The sequence below is a fragment of the Erigeron canadensis genome, chromosome 3 (genome assembly GCF_010389155.1).
Source record: "Erigeron canadensis isolate Cc75 chromosome 3, C_canadensis_v1, whole genome shotgun sequence".
Lineage (NCBI taxonomy): Eukaryota > Viridiplantae > Streptophyta > Magnoliopsida > Asterales > Asteraceae > Erigeron > Erigeron canadensis.
The window spans coordinates 23,773,109-23,785,562 of record NC_057763.1 but is presented as its reverse complement, the minus strand read 5'-3'; the positions used below and the strand labels follow the sequence as shown (position 1 = coordinate 23,785,562).

Below are 12,454 nucleotides of genomic sequence, written 5' to 3'. Positions count from 1 at the left end.
GTCTAAATGGTGGTGGAGATTTCGTACAGAACCTACTAGTTTATGGACTCAAGTTATCACTGCCATTCATCACTCGTCTAGGAATTGCTCTCCTGTTCATGTCCGTAATAACTTTGTGGGAGCTTGGAAAACCATTGCGGGTTTAAGCTCCCACTTATCCGAGTTTGATATTGCTCTTGAGTGTTTTATTACAGGTTCACTTGGCAACGGTAACACTCTTAGGTTTTGGATTGACACCTGGATGGGAGACGAACTTTTGAGGTTGACCTTTCCTGATCTTTTCAAGCTCGAAAAAGAAAAGAATTGCTTAATCAAGGATCGATGCACAGGTGCTGGTACTTTCTCACAATGGGAATGGAGATGGACACGACCACCATCCACCACAACTGAACTGCAACAATTATTGGTTCTACTATCTCGGCTCCAAAGAACTCACTTGTCTGGCGATAATGATTCATGGGAATGGAAACTAAACAGCTCTCTTTCCTTCACAATTAAATCCATGAGATCCAAACTCGAGAATGCAATTGTTGGGCCCAAGCAATGGGCTTTCCCCTGGAACAATTTCACGCCCCTCAAGGTCAACATACTGGCATGGCGTATTGAGATGCAACGTGTACCACGATTGATCGTCTTTTACAAAGGAATATCAATGTCCCTTTTTCTCTTTGCTCCTTATGTAATTCTCAAAATGAAAACACTTAACACCACTTCATTCACTGTCCCTTTACAAAATCATTATGGGTCTTCCTTCAATCTTAGTGTCGGCTGCCTATTCAAACACCCGAAAACCTTTACGAACGCATGGAATATCATAAGACAATTTACACAAACCCCCACAAACAGAAACTCATCCATCTAGTCATTCTTAATTTCTGCTGGATAGTTTGGAAGAGTAGGAATAACCATATTTTTTCCAACAAATCACCCTCCCTTCCTTTTGCCATTAAGTAACTAAAAGGGTTAAGTTTTCTTTGGTTGAATAATAGAGCAACCTCTGGATCAATTAGTTGGACCCATTGGAACTGTTTCAATTTTTAATCTCTGTAATACTCTTTTTAGTTCCCCGCAATTGTATGTTTTCTAACTGCTTGCTAGATTTCATATAAATAAAATATCTTTTTAATGTTAAAAAAAAAAAAGAATTACACGTTTTACTCTAATGTCAGAGTAAATAAATCATATCATGTTATACGGGAAGTATTTACAAAAGTGTGTTTAAATAGGATTTTACTGTACTTCTGTACCAATAAACACACCATTATATACCCCTTATGAGATAATCTAAAAGTGTTTTTTTTCAACAATAAGGTGTGTTAAGGTATTCTCAACTGAATAATGCAAACCCACTAACATACAATGCATATATATCATTTGAGTCTAGTCTTAGATTGTACCCAAGGTAGGTAAAAAATCACATTTCCACAAAAATTATAAACGTTTTGTTTATTAAAGAGAACAAATGCAGCAATGAAAATTCGATTGAAATCAGATGAATAGTACTATGGCGAAAACGAATCTATCCTCATTATTTTGTGTATGCTTGTGTATGTAACTTAATTGGAAATGCTTGTATAGAATAATATCCATTAAGTAGTCTTATACATGTGCTCAAAATGAAAATGTGTATACAACACTTGAAACTTGTTGAAAATCACAGTAGTTCAGTAACATGAACATGAATGGCTTAATTCACGACAATTAAGTCGCAAAAGCAAATAATAAGATTGTTGATTGCCATCAATGTAAAAGTCATCAGAGTTAGTTGACAATTTGCTTGAATTTGACGATGCAATCCAAAGCTTGGTCAAAATCAATATCTTCCAGGGCTAATGTGAAACGACAATAGCCTGGAATTCCTGTCCAAGATGGCCCGTTGATGCATAATCCAGTGGCTCTCAACATTGCTTCTCGGATGTTGGTGTCGTCCAGTTTGGCTTCCCATGTAGAACCATCTTTATCAAGTTTGAAGCATTTGCCAAAATAAGCAGATGGCTTTGCAATTACAGAAACACCTCCACGAGCTTCTATTACTTCCCACCCACAACTCTCGAGTGTCTGTTTATAGTACAAACAATGGATTATCTTAAGTATTACAACACAATACGACAACCTTAGTTTAACATTTTATTTCTGTAAATCTCTTCTAAAACCATTGTGTTTTAAAATCAAAGATAAACCCACAAAACTGAGATAAAGAACAGAATCTTGCATCGTAATAAAAGTGTAAGCATGAATAGATATTCTTTGGACATAAGAGTGAGATTTTGGAACATAAGAATTAAAGAGTACAATCAAAGGTGTTATGTGAGCATGTATAAACAGCAAAATACAGAAATAGAGCCACTAGCCTTCTACCTACATAATGCAGTGGCAGAACTAAAAAGGAGAGCATCGTGATATCACCTTTGGTTGTAGTTAAGAAAGGGGGTTGATATATATGTAAGGTTGCGTACTTGTTTGGGGTTGTTTTGTAGGGTCCAAAGGGTTGAGATTTTCCAAGGGGTGATTTTCCCTTAGGTAGTTAAGTATATCAGTATATGAGAATATAGTGTAAAATATAAGTTCATGCTAACATTTCCACTTGCTATGTCCATGTTCAAAACTGTGAGAGAAGAATATTTGTATTGTTCTCATATTCCTCTTTCACAACCATAGACTTCACGGCATTTTTTATTTCATCCTACGTTACTAATGAAAAACAGCCAATATTTCTTATCTACAGATTAGTATACAATGCTCCCTTTCTCCAACCTCATCGAGCTGGCAATTTCAACCCAATTACTTAATTATTGGTTAACCGGGGTTATATTTAATCTCTAATATACGCAACAGGTAAATTAAAAACCACTAATAACAATTAACTTGCACAAAACGGTTCAGAAGGTCACACTAGTGTATTTTCAATACGTGAAACTTCTTTTCTTTCACATAACTAGATTATTTCTGGAGATATATATTTTCAAAAACTTTTAAGAATTTTGGACCAAAAGTGGTTCAGGTCAACACAAAGTGACCTGTTTCCACCCATAGGGAAAATCATTTTGACCTGTTACCCAACACCCCTAACAATCTAACATTACCTATTTGCAACCGTTACACGGCATTTTAACAGAACCATATACAAGGATTCGGGCGAAGAGAGAAGCACCCCCAGTCCCCCACTTTCTATGAAATAGAGAATATACTGCAGTGGAAACTCACGATGATAGTATATTATATTGCTAATGCGTTACCTCTTTTAAGCGTTTGAATCTATCAGCCAGCACTTTCCCCTGTCCTTCATCAGCAACTGTTAAATCAGTTTTCATCTCTCTAAGATCCAGCAACTTCTTTGCAGTATACCTAATGGTACTGTGAGGTTTATTCAGTCCCGAGAAACTGTGAAATGCATCAGCCAAAAATCCTTGCTTCAGAACAAGAAAGCCGTATGCAAGGCCACCTGTAGGCATCTTAAAAAACAAGCCTCCAAGTAAACACACACAGAAAGACGGTTTTCCAGCTAATCCTGCTAAAGTTGCATCTAAATTCCAACCAACCCAGCCCTTAGAGTTAAATTTCACTCCAGAGAATGAAGTATCAATTATAACCCGTGCACCAAATTTAGCACAGACTGTCAGCAAGCTTTTAATTTCTTCATTGCTGTAAAGCTGCCCTGTTGGGTTTATTGTCGGGCCAGAAATATAGACCCACGGCTTACTAACAGTTTCCAATACACTAATAAGTTGCTTTTCTGTCAATTTAAAACTTGCTTCAGCCTGTGTAGGGATAGGCACGATGTTAGCATTTAAGAACTTGGCAGATGATACATAATTGCCATTTGATCCATTCGGTATACATAGGCTTCCACCTTCTTCAATGCAGCAGAGAACTAGTTTATTGAAAAGGGCCAATGGGAAGTCTGCGAATATGAATTCTGCAGTGTGATCAACTGAGAAGTTGTATGAATTCTTGATGAATTGCTTAAGGCTGGGAGTGATGTCACACTCTGATTCTGTGACATTTTGCCTTGCAAAACTTTCAAAAATAGCAGCCTTGACTGGGGTTGGTGTAGGTAAAAATACTTGATCCACATCCATGTGAATTAAGAAAGATTTGTCAGTATCTCTAACAGATAGTTCTGCTTGGTTCAGAACTGAGATTGCAGAGCTTGAAAATCCTATCATCTCACTAGATTTTACATCTTCGGCTTCTCTCTGATAAATAATAAAATTAAAAAGTCAACTCTTTAAACTTCACTTGCGTCAAGAAGAATCAAAGACAAATGTATGTATAGAGCATCTAGAAGCAATATTTAAAACCAACTCAAAAGGTTGTGGGTGGAAGTTCTACCTATTCACTAATAAATAAGTCCATGGGGGTTGTGTTCTATATTGAACAGATCAAATCAGAAATTTTGGGTAAAAGGAAACTCTCAGATGGGCGGTAAGGCCACCCAAATTCTATTTAATAATGCATACAAGTTCCTAAATCATTGGTGCAATTTTCCACCATTTATTTAAAATAAGAAAAATGTGTTTGTAAGTCAACTTGACCCACATCTACTCAGCAGGAACCTTATTTCCAATTTGGGCCAGAGATGTAGAATACAACCATCTCAGAGATTTTGAGATTACAAGTTTTATATATTTGAGTGATCTATAGAGAGTCAAAAGTATCAGCTTGCTTCTCCATGAAGCATAACAAAGAAAAATGATTTGATTCAATTTGATTTTTATAGATCAGTTCTACGAAAATATCTTTTGTTTAGAAAGAGTTGTATACATGTTTTGACTTTGGGAAACCCAAACAGTGATCGTAATTCCTATTCCTTACCCGGCATCAATAAAGGGGAAAATTTGGGTTCTCTACAGGATTTAATATACAAAACTTGATAAACTTTAATGCTTTAAGTACATAAAGCGAACCTCGGCAGGAGGATGTCTATCAGGAAGCTGGAAAGATAGAAGCTCATGAAAAAGACAGCCATAATAATATTGGCTAATAAGGGCAGTATTGCCTTGCAAGAGTTCCACACTCCTTGACAATGCATCAAAGACAGTTTGTTCTTCTGATATCACAAAAGCTACTTCAAGATCTGTATAAACCTGGAAAAAGAATGTGTGTGATGATTAGATAACACAATGATGATAAACTGTACGATCAGACTGTACAGATGCAAAAGGAGACGCCAAAATGGGTGGGCTGGGTAACGGATCAAAAGAGGTTCAAACTATTAAAGCTCCTTTATAAAACAAGATGAAATGAATCGCAACACCTTTTACCCAACTTTGAACTTCTTTTATAACTATTTAGTATTAATTATGTATACCAGAACAGTATTATTACAATAATTACCTGAATTTATAAAAGAAAGGTGTTAGGAAGTTGTACGATTTAATTAAAAGACTCTGCGCAACTTTCAACCCATTTGACCCATTTCCCTTTTACCTAGAAGATTTTATTTGATCAACTTGAGATTTAAATATACAAAAAAAAGCCCAAACCAGCCTACTGGTAAGTAAATGGCTAGAAATTTATCGCATCTAAAAGTGGGTAAGCTAGATTCAAGAGCTTCTAGATGATTACAAACACCAATTAATGCTATGGTTTTCAACAATTACTTTAGCTAATCAAAGAAGAAACATACCTGATTTTTCAACAAGCCACATATTATGGCTGCATGAGAAGGCAGTGGAGTCCTAGCTAAATATTTCAAGACTCCAATTGAACTGGGTAGACTGGAAAGCTCAAACTGGTCAGATATGTCTATGAAAAGACGAGACCCAATCTCCCTTGTTACACGTAAAAGGTGCTCAAAAGCTGAACTAGTAACAGCCTCAAACTGAGCGATCCCTGTCACCACCACCTGTGGCCTTAACTTTTTTATCAGCTCAATCATTAAATCTGACTGGCAAGGTGCTTCAATAACAGTGATTCCATCTGTCGACCTTTTGTTGTCCTTTTTTTCCTAAAATGAATAACAAAATTAACATGTACAGCTTTGAATAAACAATATTTATAGTGTCTCCAGAGCACATAACTAAAAGCATGATGATCTGTGTTATGACTTATGAACTTCACTACATGGGTCACATAGATGATCGGTAGCTAACAACCAAAATGGAAACTGGTTAATTTGGTCTCCTTTAATGTAGGTGATTGTCCTTTTCTTCCCTTGGTGCACAAATTAATTAGAATGTTCAGATACATCTCTTATATAATTATAAAAAACTAAGTGCCCTGACAAATTATTCAGTAATTTTAGATTTTAAGACTTCTAATGCTAGGAAATTAAATGATGCCATTTCAAAATGATTGTTATAACATCCACAGAACATTCTGAGGAATGAGGTAAAACAGTTAATACATTTAGCATCATAATAATAGTATAAACTTCAAACGAAATGGCTTCATAAATATACCATACCTGCATTTCTAGTGATGTTAGCCATTGCCTGGGTAGATGTCGGGTTAGATGTTCATCAATAATGGCAAGACGCGGAGTGAACAAACGCAAGGCATTCTCAATAGCAGTAGCTCTTGAAGGAAATATAGCAACATTCTAGTAGAAAAATTAAGAATAAGCGAGTCAGGAATGCATCTTATATGTTACACAAGACTGTAAGATAAATCAATGCTCAAATAAGAAGGCTGGCATTGTTCCAAACCACAAAACATATAGTGTATTTGCTATTTTGCTTCTAATTATTATGACGTGAAATCACAATAATCAGTTTTCAAGGTTTAGACAAACAGATTCCACTACTAATTATCTGGTAACGAAAGGTCAAGTAATCAGTTTCGGATAAGTAGCTTTATGCAGCTGCGACAAAACTAATTATCCAAAGAGAAACTAATGTTATATGTTTAACCCTTCATTTAATTTAACCTACACATGTCAAAATATTTGCCCTTTCTTTACAAAAATGCAATTTCTGGTTTCTGGATATTTATCTATTAATTCCTTACAAGATCGGAATTTGTTAGACACCATACCCTATAATTATCTGATTATTACAAGTTTAACAGCAAAAGCACATTCAAATACCGTGTCTTCTGTAGCATGTTCTAGATACTATCCAGACAAATCCTACATTAACAGAAGAAAATGCTTACATCAGCACTAAGTGGGACATGGTGGTATGTTTTCATAAAGCCTGCAATAAGATCACGGAACCGTTTGCTTCCGATTGGAGACTCATAAGGAAAGCGAGAGTTATCTTTCAAGACACCGGCAAGATATGCTAGAAAAGGGATCTTCTCATCGGCAACTGAATCATCTTCAAAAAATAAATCTAAGGAATTGCTGATGTCATGAAACCCATTTTTGAGAAACTCAAAAATTTTCTTAACCTGTAAATTTAGTTAGGTCAGTACTTATTCCAGTTTCACATTACATTCATGTATGAGGCAAAAAGTTAATGGCATTGTAGGGTAGGTTAATTTTTCAAAGCAGTTGAGGTGGTTAGGTTAACCTGAAGTACTTCTTATCCATTTGCTTTTTATGCTGTGTAGAAATTTTATAAATAACTACGGTCACAATTATGGTTACATAAACTTTTATTCAAAACTAATCCAGTGTTTTGAATACCTTAGGAAGTTTTATAGATTTAAAGTACACTTTGGATGCTTTCAACATGTACATCCCTTATCATTTTGACATATTACTCAATGACTCTCTAGAGATGAAACATAACATTGTGGTTTAATTAGTAAGGACCTGATACCAATAAGCCTTATGGCCTATCAGTACTCACGGTGCCCCGCATTGAGAGACTGGGTTTAATTATCATCCGGCACATAGGTGGATAGGGGTGTATGTAAATCTTCATCATTAAGAAATAAGAATAATATTTAGGACCTGATTAGGATGTCGAAGCTGACAGCTATAAACAGATAAAGCATGAGAAATCCGCCCACCAGCCTTTCCAAAGGCCCATGCTGTCCTGGCACATATTGGCTGGTCTCCAACAAGTCCCATGAAGAACTCAAAACGGTGTGGATTATTCTTCTCAATTTCAACCAAGGCTGAAATGTCTGTATCAGATGCCTGAAGAATTTTGGTCTGCCACAGCTTGTTAACACGAAGCCCACGACGTTCAAATAAGCGTTTGCAAACACCTTGACCTGGACGGCCTCCCATATTGAAGATCATGATTCCCATAGGCTTGATGACATCAATTCCTTCTTCAACTGCTCTAGCAATAAGACCTAAACCAAACTGATCCTCAACAAAACCCTGTGCATGCAATTCTTAAAGATGATGAAATAGGAATATAGTGTTTTGGCTAAAAATAAAAAGATATTCATATGAAACTTAAAACATATGAACAAATCAAATGACATGAATTTATAAGTTGGATACTTGTATACATTAATATATTTGGTATTTGATCCTATGGATCGGTTATCTAATAATATGTATGAAGTGAATATACATCATTGTATCAAATAAATGAGCTCTACAGGGCTCAGCTTCGTATACATAACTGTTGGCGCTAAAGTATCCAGTAATGACCACAACGTTTTCATGATTATGACTTTTCAATCTCCAAGAAAATAACTTTGAAATGAAGTAACTTAAAACATGATCTAAATACACGAAAAGGCTCTAAACAGATATAACCTTTTTATAAGATACTTTATTATTCCTCTTAGGATTATAACACTACTAGACTATTACAATTCATAGAGGTTCTTTGTCTTATATTTTTTAACTGAATCGGAACTAATGAATTAGCTTAACTAACTTTGCAATAATATAAGAAACATTAGAGACAACTGAGAAGCAGAGACAAAAATGTAGATAAAAAGTGTCCTGCTTACCTGAAGTGCACAATAGTTACTAAGTGAATGCAGAAACTCTTCACTGGCATTTTCTGTAATCAGCTTTGACATTGCATCTGGATTTGGATTAAGAATCTAGAAAACGAAGTTGACTGACAATTAATACCACATGGAACAAGAGAAAGCACAAAATAAATAAGAGTTATCAAATGACAGATAAGAATACCTGTGGTATGCATCCGACAATCCGTTCAAGCTCTATCTTGTTATCTCTGCAGTAAGATAGTAGATCAGATTCATAAAACTCTACCCTGTCAAGCAAAGTTTTCTTCTCGTGGTCATAGACAGGCTGACCATTTTCATCCAAAGCATTTAAATACAAATTTATCCATGAAATCTTTACTGCTCGTGGATTTATGTCAAGGCCATAAACCTGCAAGACATTATATACAGGAAATTGAGATATCATAACAAAAACCTACATAGCTTGATTAATAACATGCTGCATTAGAACATATATAATAATAGTAATAAGTTGTTCATACAAAATAAAATATATCATAAGGAGTGGGAATCAGCGAAATAGTTCACGCCATAGCTAGGCTTAAAGTTGAGGGACAAGGATAATTATGACCTTAAGAGGCAACCACTTCTCAGCAATGGCTATTGATATCCATCCATTTCCGCAACCAAGCTCAGCAACCGTCTTATCCTTGAAGATAGAGTCCGGGTGTCTATTTAACCCCTCGTAGAAAGTAAAGGACCAGTCCTCTGGCATAAAGATGCTGGGTATCACCATCATTGTTAACTTTCTTCTTTTCTGGTAACCTGTATGAGGAATATATAAATATTCAATTTGAAGGTTCCAAATTTTAAAATTCCCAATTAACATACTTAGCAACAAAGCAACGCCTGGTTTTTGCTTCCGACTGATTTAACAGCTGCATTAGATCACATAAATTGTCTAGTAACTGATCGTGGGTATGCTTGGCAAACTAACTCGAGTTTTAGACCAGAGCTTTTAGAGGCTTTTCCCTGTTTAGGTTACCAGGGGAGGGCGATATCTTTTACTCATATGTACACCTCCTAACCGGGGTAGCTCGTGACTGTCTCCAACCTTTTCCCTCACCACCTCCAAGATTGTATCTAGTGGGATTTGAGGTTAAGAGGGTCCGATCCTTGCTCCTTGCAGATCGGAGGTCCTTTTCTGGAAGCAACCTCACTACCTTAAGTAGAGGTCATGCTGTCTACATCTTACCTCCCATACACCATCAAAGACAATATTGGGTAGTACTTTACTTTTTTTTACCTCTTGTAAAAAAGTCTAGGATGATAATCATTAGGCCAACTTGGAGGTGGTTTAGTCCAAAAGTCTATTATATTATTTTTTTAAAAGATGTAAATTATTCACAAATATCGAGAAGTCTTGCATACGTTGTTATCTATGAATTCAGCTTTAGTCTAAAGTCTATTGTATTTATCTAACTTGTATCGTATCTATTGCTCGTATCCAATTTGTTAATGTGTCATCTACAATCTAGTAAAAATTAGATGCATATATACATACAGATATAGATATATAAAATATTTTATATAAAGAAAGGGACTAGAGACCTTCATTAGATTGTTCAAGATAAATATCTTGGATTTGGAAATGATAAGTATCAAGACAATGTTGTGGGGAAACACCATCGCTTTCAAGTCTTTTCTGTAAATTTGCAAAAAAGATCCGAGCTTGAATCCGGGTATCCGGGTTTTCAAGTCGCTCCAATAATGATCTTAATGCACTGTATGCACAGTCACCTGATTCTGAACACTCTTTCAAGAACTCATCTATTGATCCATATGATAATGATCCTTTCACTACACCACCACCACTATCCATTTTTTATTTTTTATTTTAATTTTGTGTGTGTATGTATATGTGTGTGTGATAGAAATTTTGCTACAGAGATCGATGGGGATGTTCGCGGGATTTTTTTTATCATATATAAAGAAAAAGAGGTGTGTGTTTGGTGACTTCACTTCATCATTGTTGTTTTTACACTTTCGGCCCCTTCTAAACTTGCTTTATTAAAAAAAGAAAAATTTAAGGTGGGGATCATTTGCTCGTAAGGGAGAATTTAGCTTACGTTGTCTTAACCGAATTCCTGTTAGAGAGCCCCCTCGCCCTCAATACTAGCAGGAGGAGAACCCACAACTAAACCGCCTGAAGGCATGACATTTAATTAGGATAAAACTCTGCCTCCTTCGCAAGACTCAAACCTGCTTCACTGGAGAACTTCTATAAATGTCTTTCTCATGTCTCGAACTCGAGAGTTTCAGAATAAAAAGGTGGTGCTCAACTATTGAGCTATAAGGGGAAGTACAACTTGCTTGATTAATGATATAGAAAGAAAAAAAATTACAATCCATAGAAAACTAATTATATTTCTAATATTTTATAAGAAATCCTCCCAGCTATTAGATAAGACCTGTAAAAAAATCAAGGGTAAAAGTAACAAAAAAAACAATTGGTAGAATTTACATGACACCTTTTTATAATTTTGAAATAATTTTTAAGATTAATTCTTAGAAAAATATATCATTTTTTTATGATGATACTTTGGAATTGCAACCCTTCTTTTGTTGATGCTAATTGTTAATTGCTTTTGATTTTTGTATATGAAAATGAATCATAATTATTGAAGTGTTTTGAGCTTTAAGTATAATAATATGGCATAATGATGGGTTTTGGTTTTGTAATGACTTGAAGGACTTAAGTTAGGACCATTCATGTAAGATTCCTTTGCATATGCTTTTCTTTAATATATTAGTTATAATTATGTTGTGTAAGGAATCCTTATATAAAAGTGATCACCTACTTATAACATATGGGGAACATATAAGGCTGGTAAGGGAGGTTTTCTCTTTTGAAAGTATCATATTTGAGCTCCGCATAATATTTAACTGGGTGATATTATGGGATCTCGAATACTAATTAGTAACACGTTCTTTAATAAATTTAAAAAAAAAATTAAACTTAAGTAGCCACTAGTTATTTTTGGAGCAATTTTAAACTTATATTTTGAATTATGTATTTTTAAATTTTGTAATTTTCTGATTATTTATATCTATACTATTATATAATACATCAACCCTCTCTTTATTTATCTCAAATTACAAAATTGATGTACTTAAAATACATTCATCATTCAACACACCTACCACTTAACATACATGTTCTACCAAAAATACCTTTAATGAAATAATTTACAATATTTATACCTCAATTCTTATATTAACTAAACTACTTTTTTTTTACGTCAATTACATTTACATAAATATCTTACATTATCCGACGTCGACGCCGCCACTAGTCACCGCATCTCTTGCCTCCGCTACCACCAGCGTTGTCGCATAGTGCGGTCATCACCAAGAAATAATTAATATGAAGAATTCTAATAATGACAAGTAAGCATTATTTAGAAAGTAATTATGTCATAAAAATTTTGTTTTATTTATATAAAACCAGGTCTTTTACCCTGCGCGATGCGCAGTTGTTTAAAAAAAATATAGTTCAATTAAGTGTTGGCTAAAATTATATATATACGCTAATAATTATTAACAAATTGTTTTTCTGCTTTAATAGTATATATAAACTCAGTCTATTTATTATTTATGTTGTTAATTATTAATTGAAACC

General features: G+C 34.8%; 1 protein-coding gene across 1 annotated transcript; it reads right to left on the bottom strand.

Moving 5' to 3' along the window:
* Positions 1–1,556: 1,556 nt before the first annotated feature.
* LOC122591307 (methionine S-methyltransferase) lies at positions 1,557–10,727 on the bottom strand. Its single transcript, XM_043763560.1, has 11 exons — positions 10,384–10,727; positions 9,404–9,597; positions 8,996–9,202; positions 8,809–8,904; positions 7,844–8,221; positions 7,099–7,335; positions 6,410–6,544; positions 5,630–5,950; positions 4,908–5,087; positions 3,237–4,196; positions 1,557–2,058 (listed from the first exon to the last, which is right to left on the bottom strand). Exons 1-11 carry the CDS (start codon positions 10,652–10,654, stop codon positions 1,762–1,764), a joined length of 3,276 nt encoding a protein of 1,091 aa, XP_043619495.1. The 5' UTR covers positions 10,655–10,727; the 3' UTR covers positions 1,557–1,761.
* Between the last annotated feature and the right edge of the window lie 1,727 nt (positions 10,728–12,454).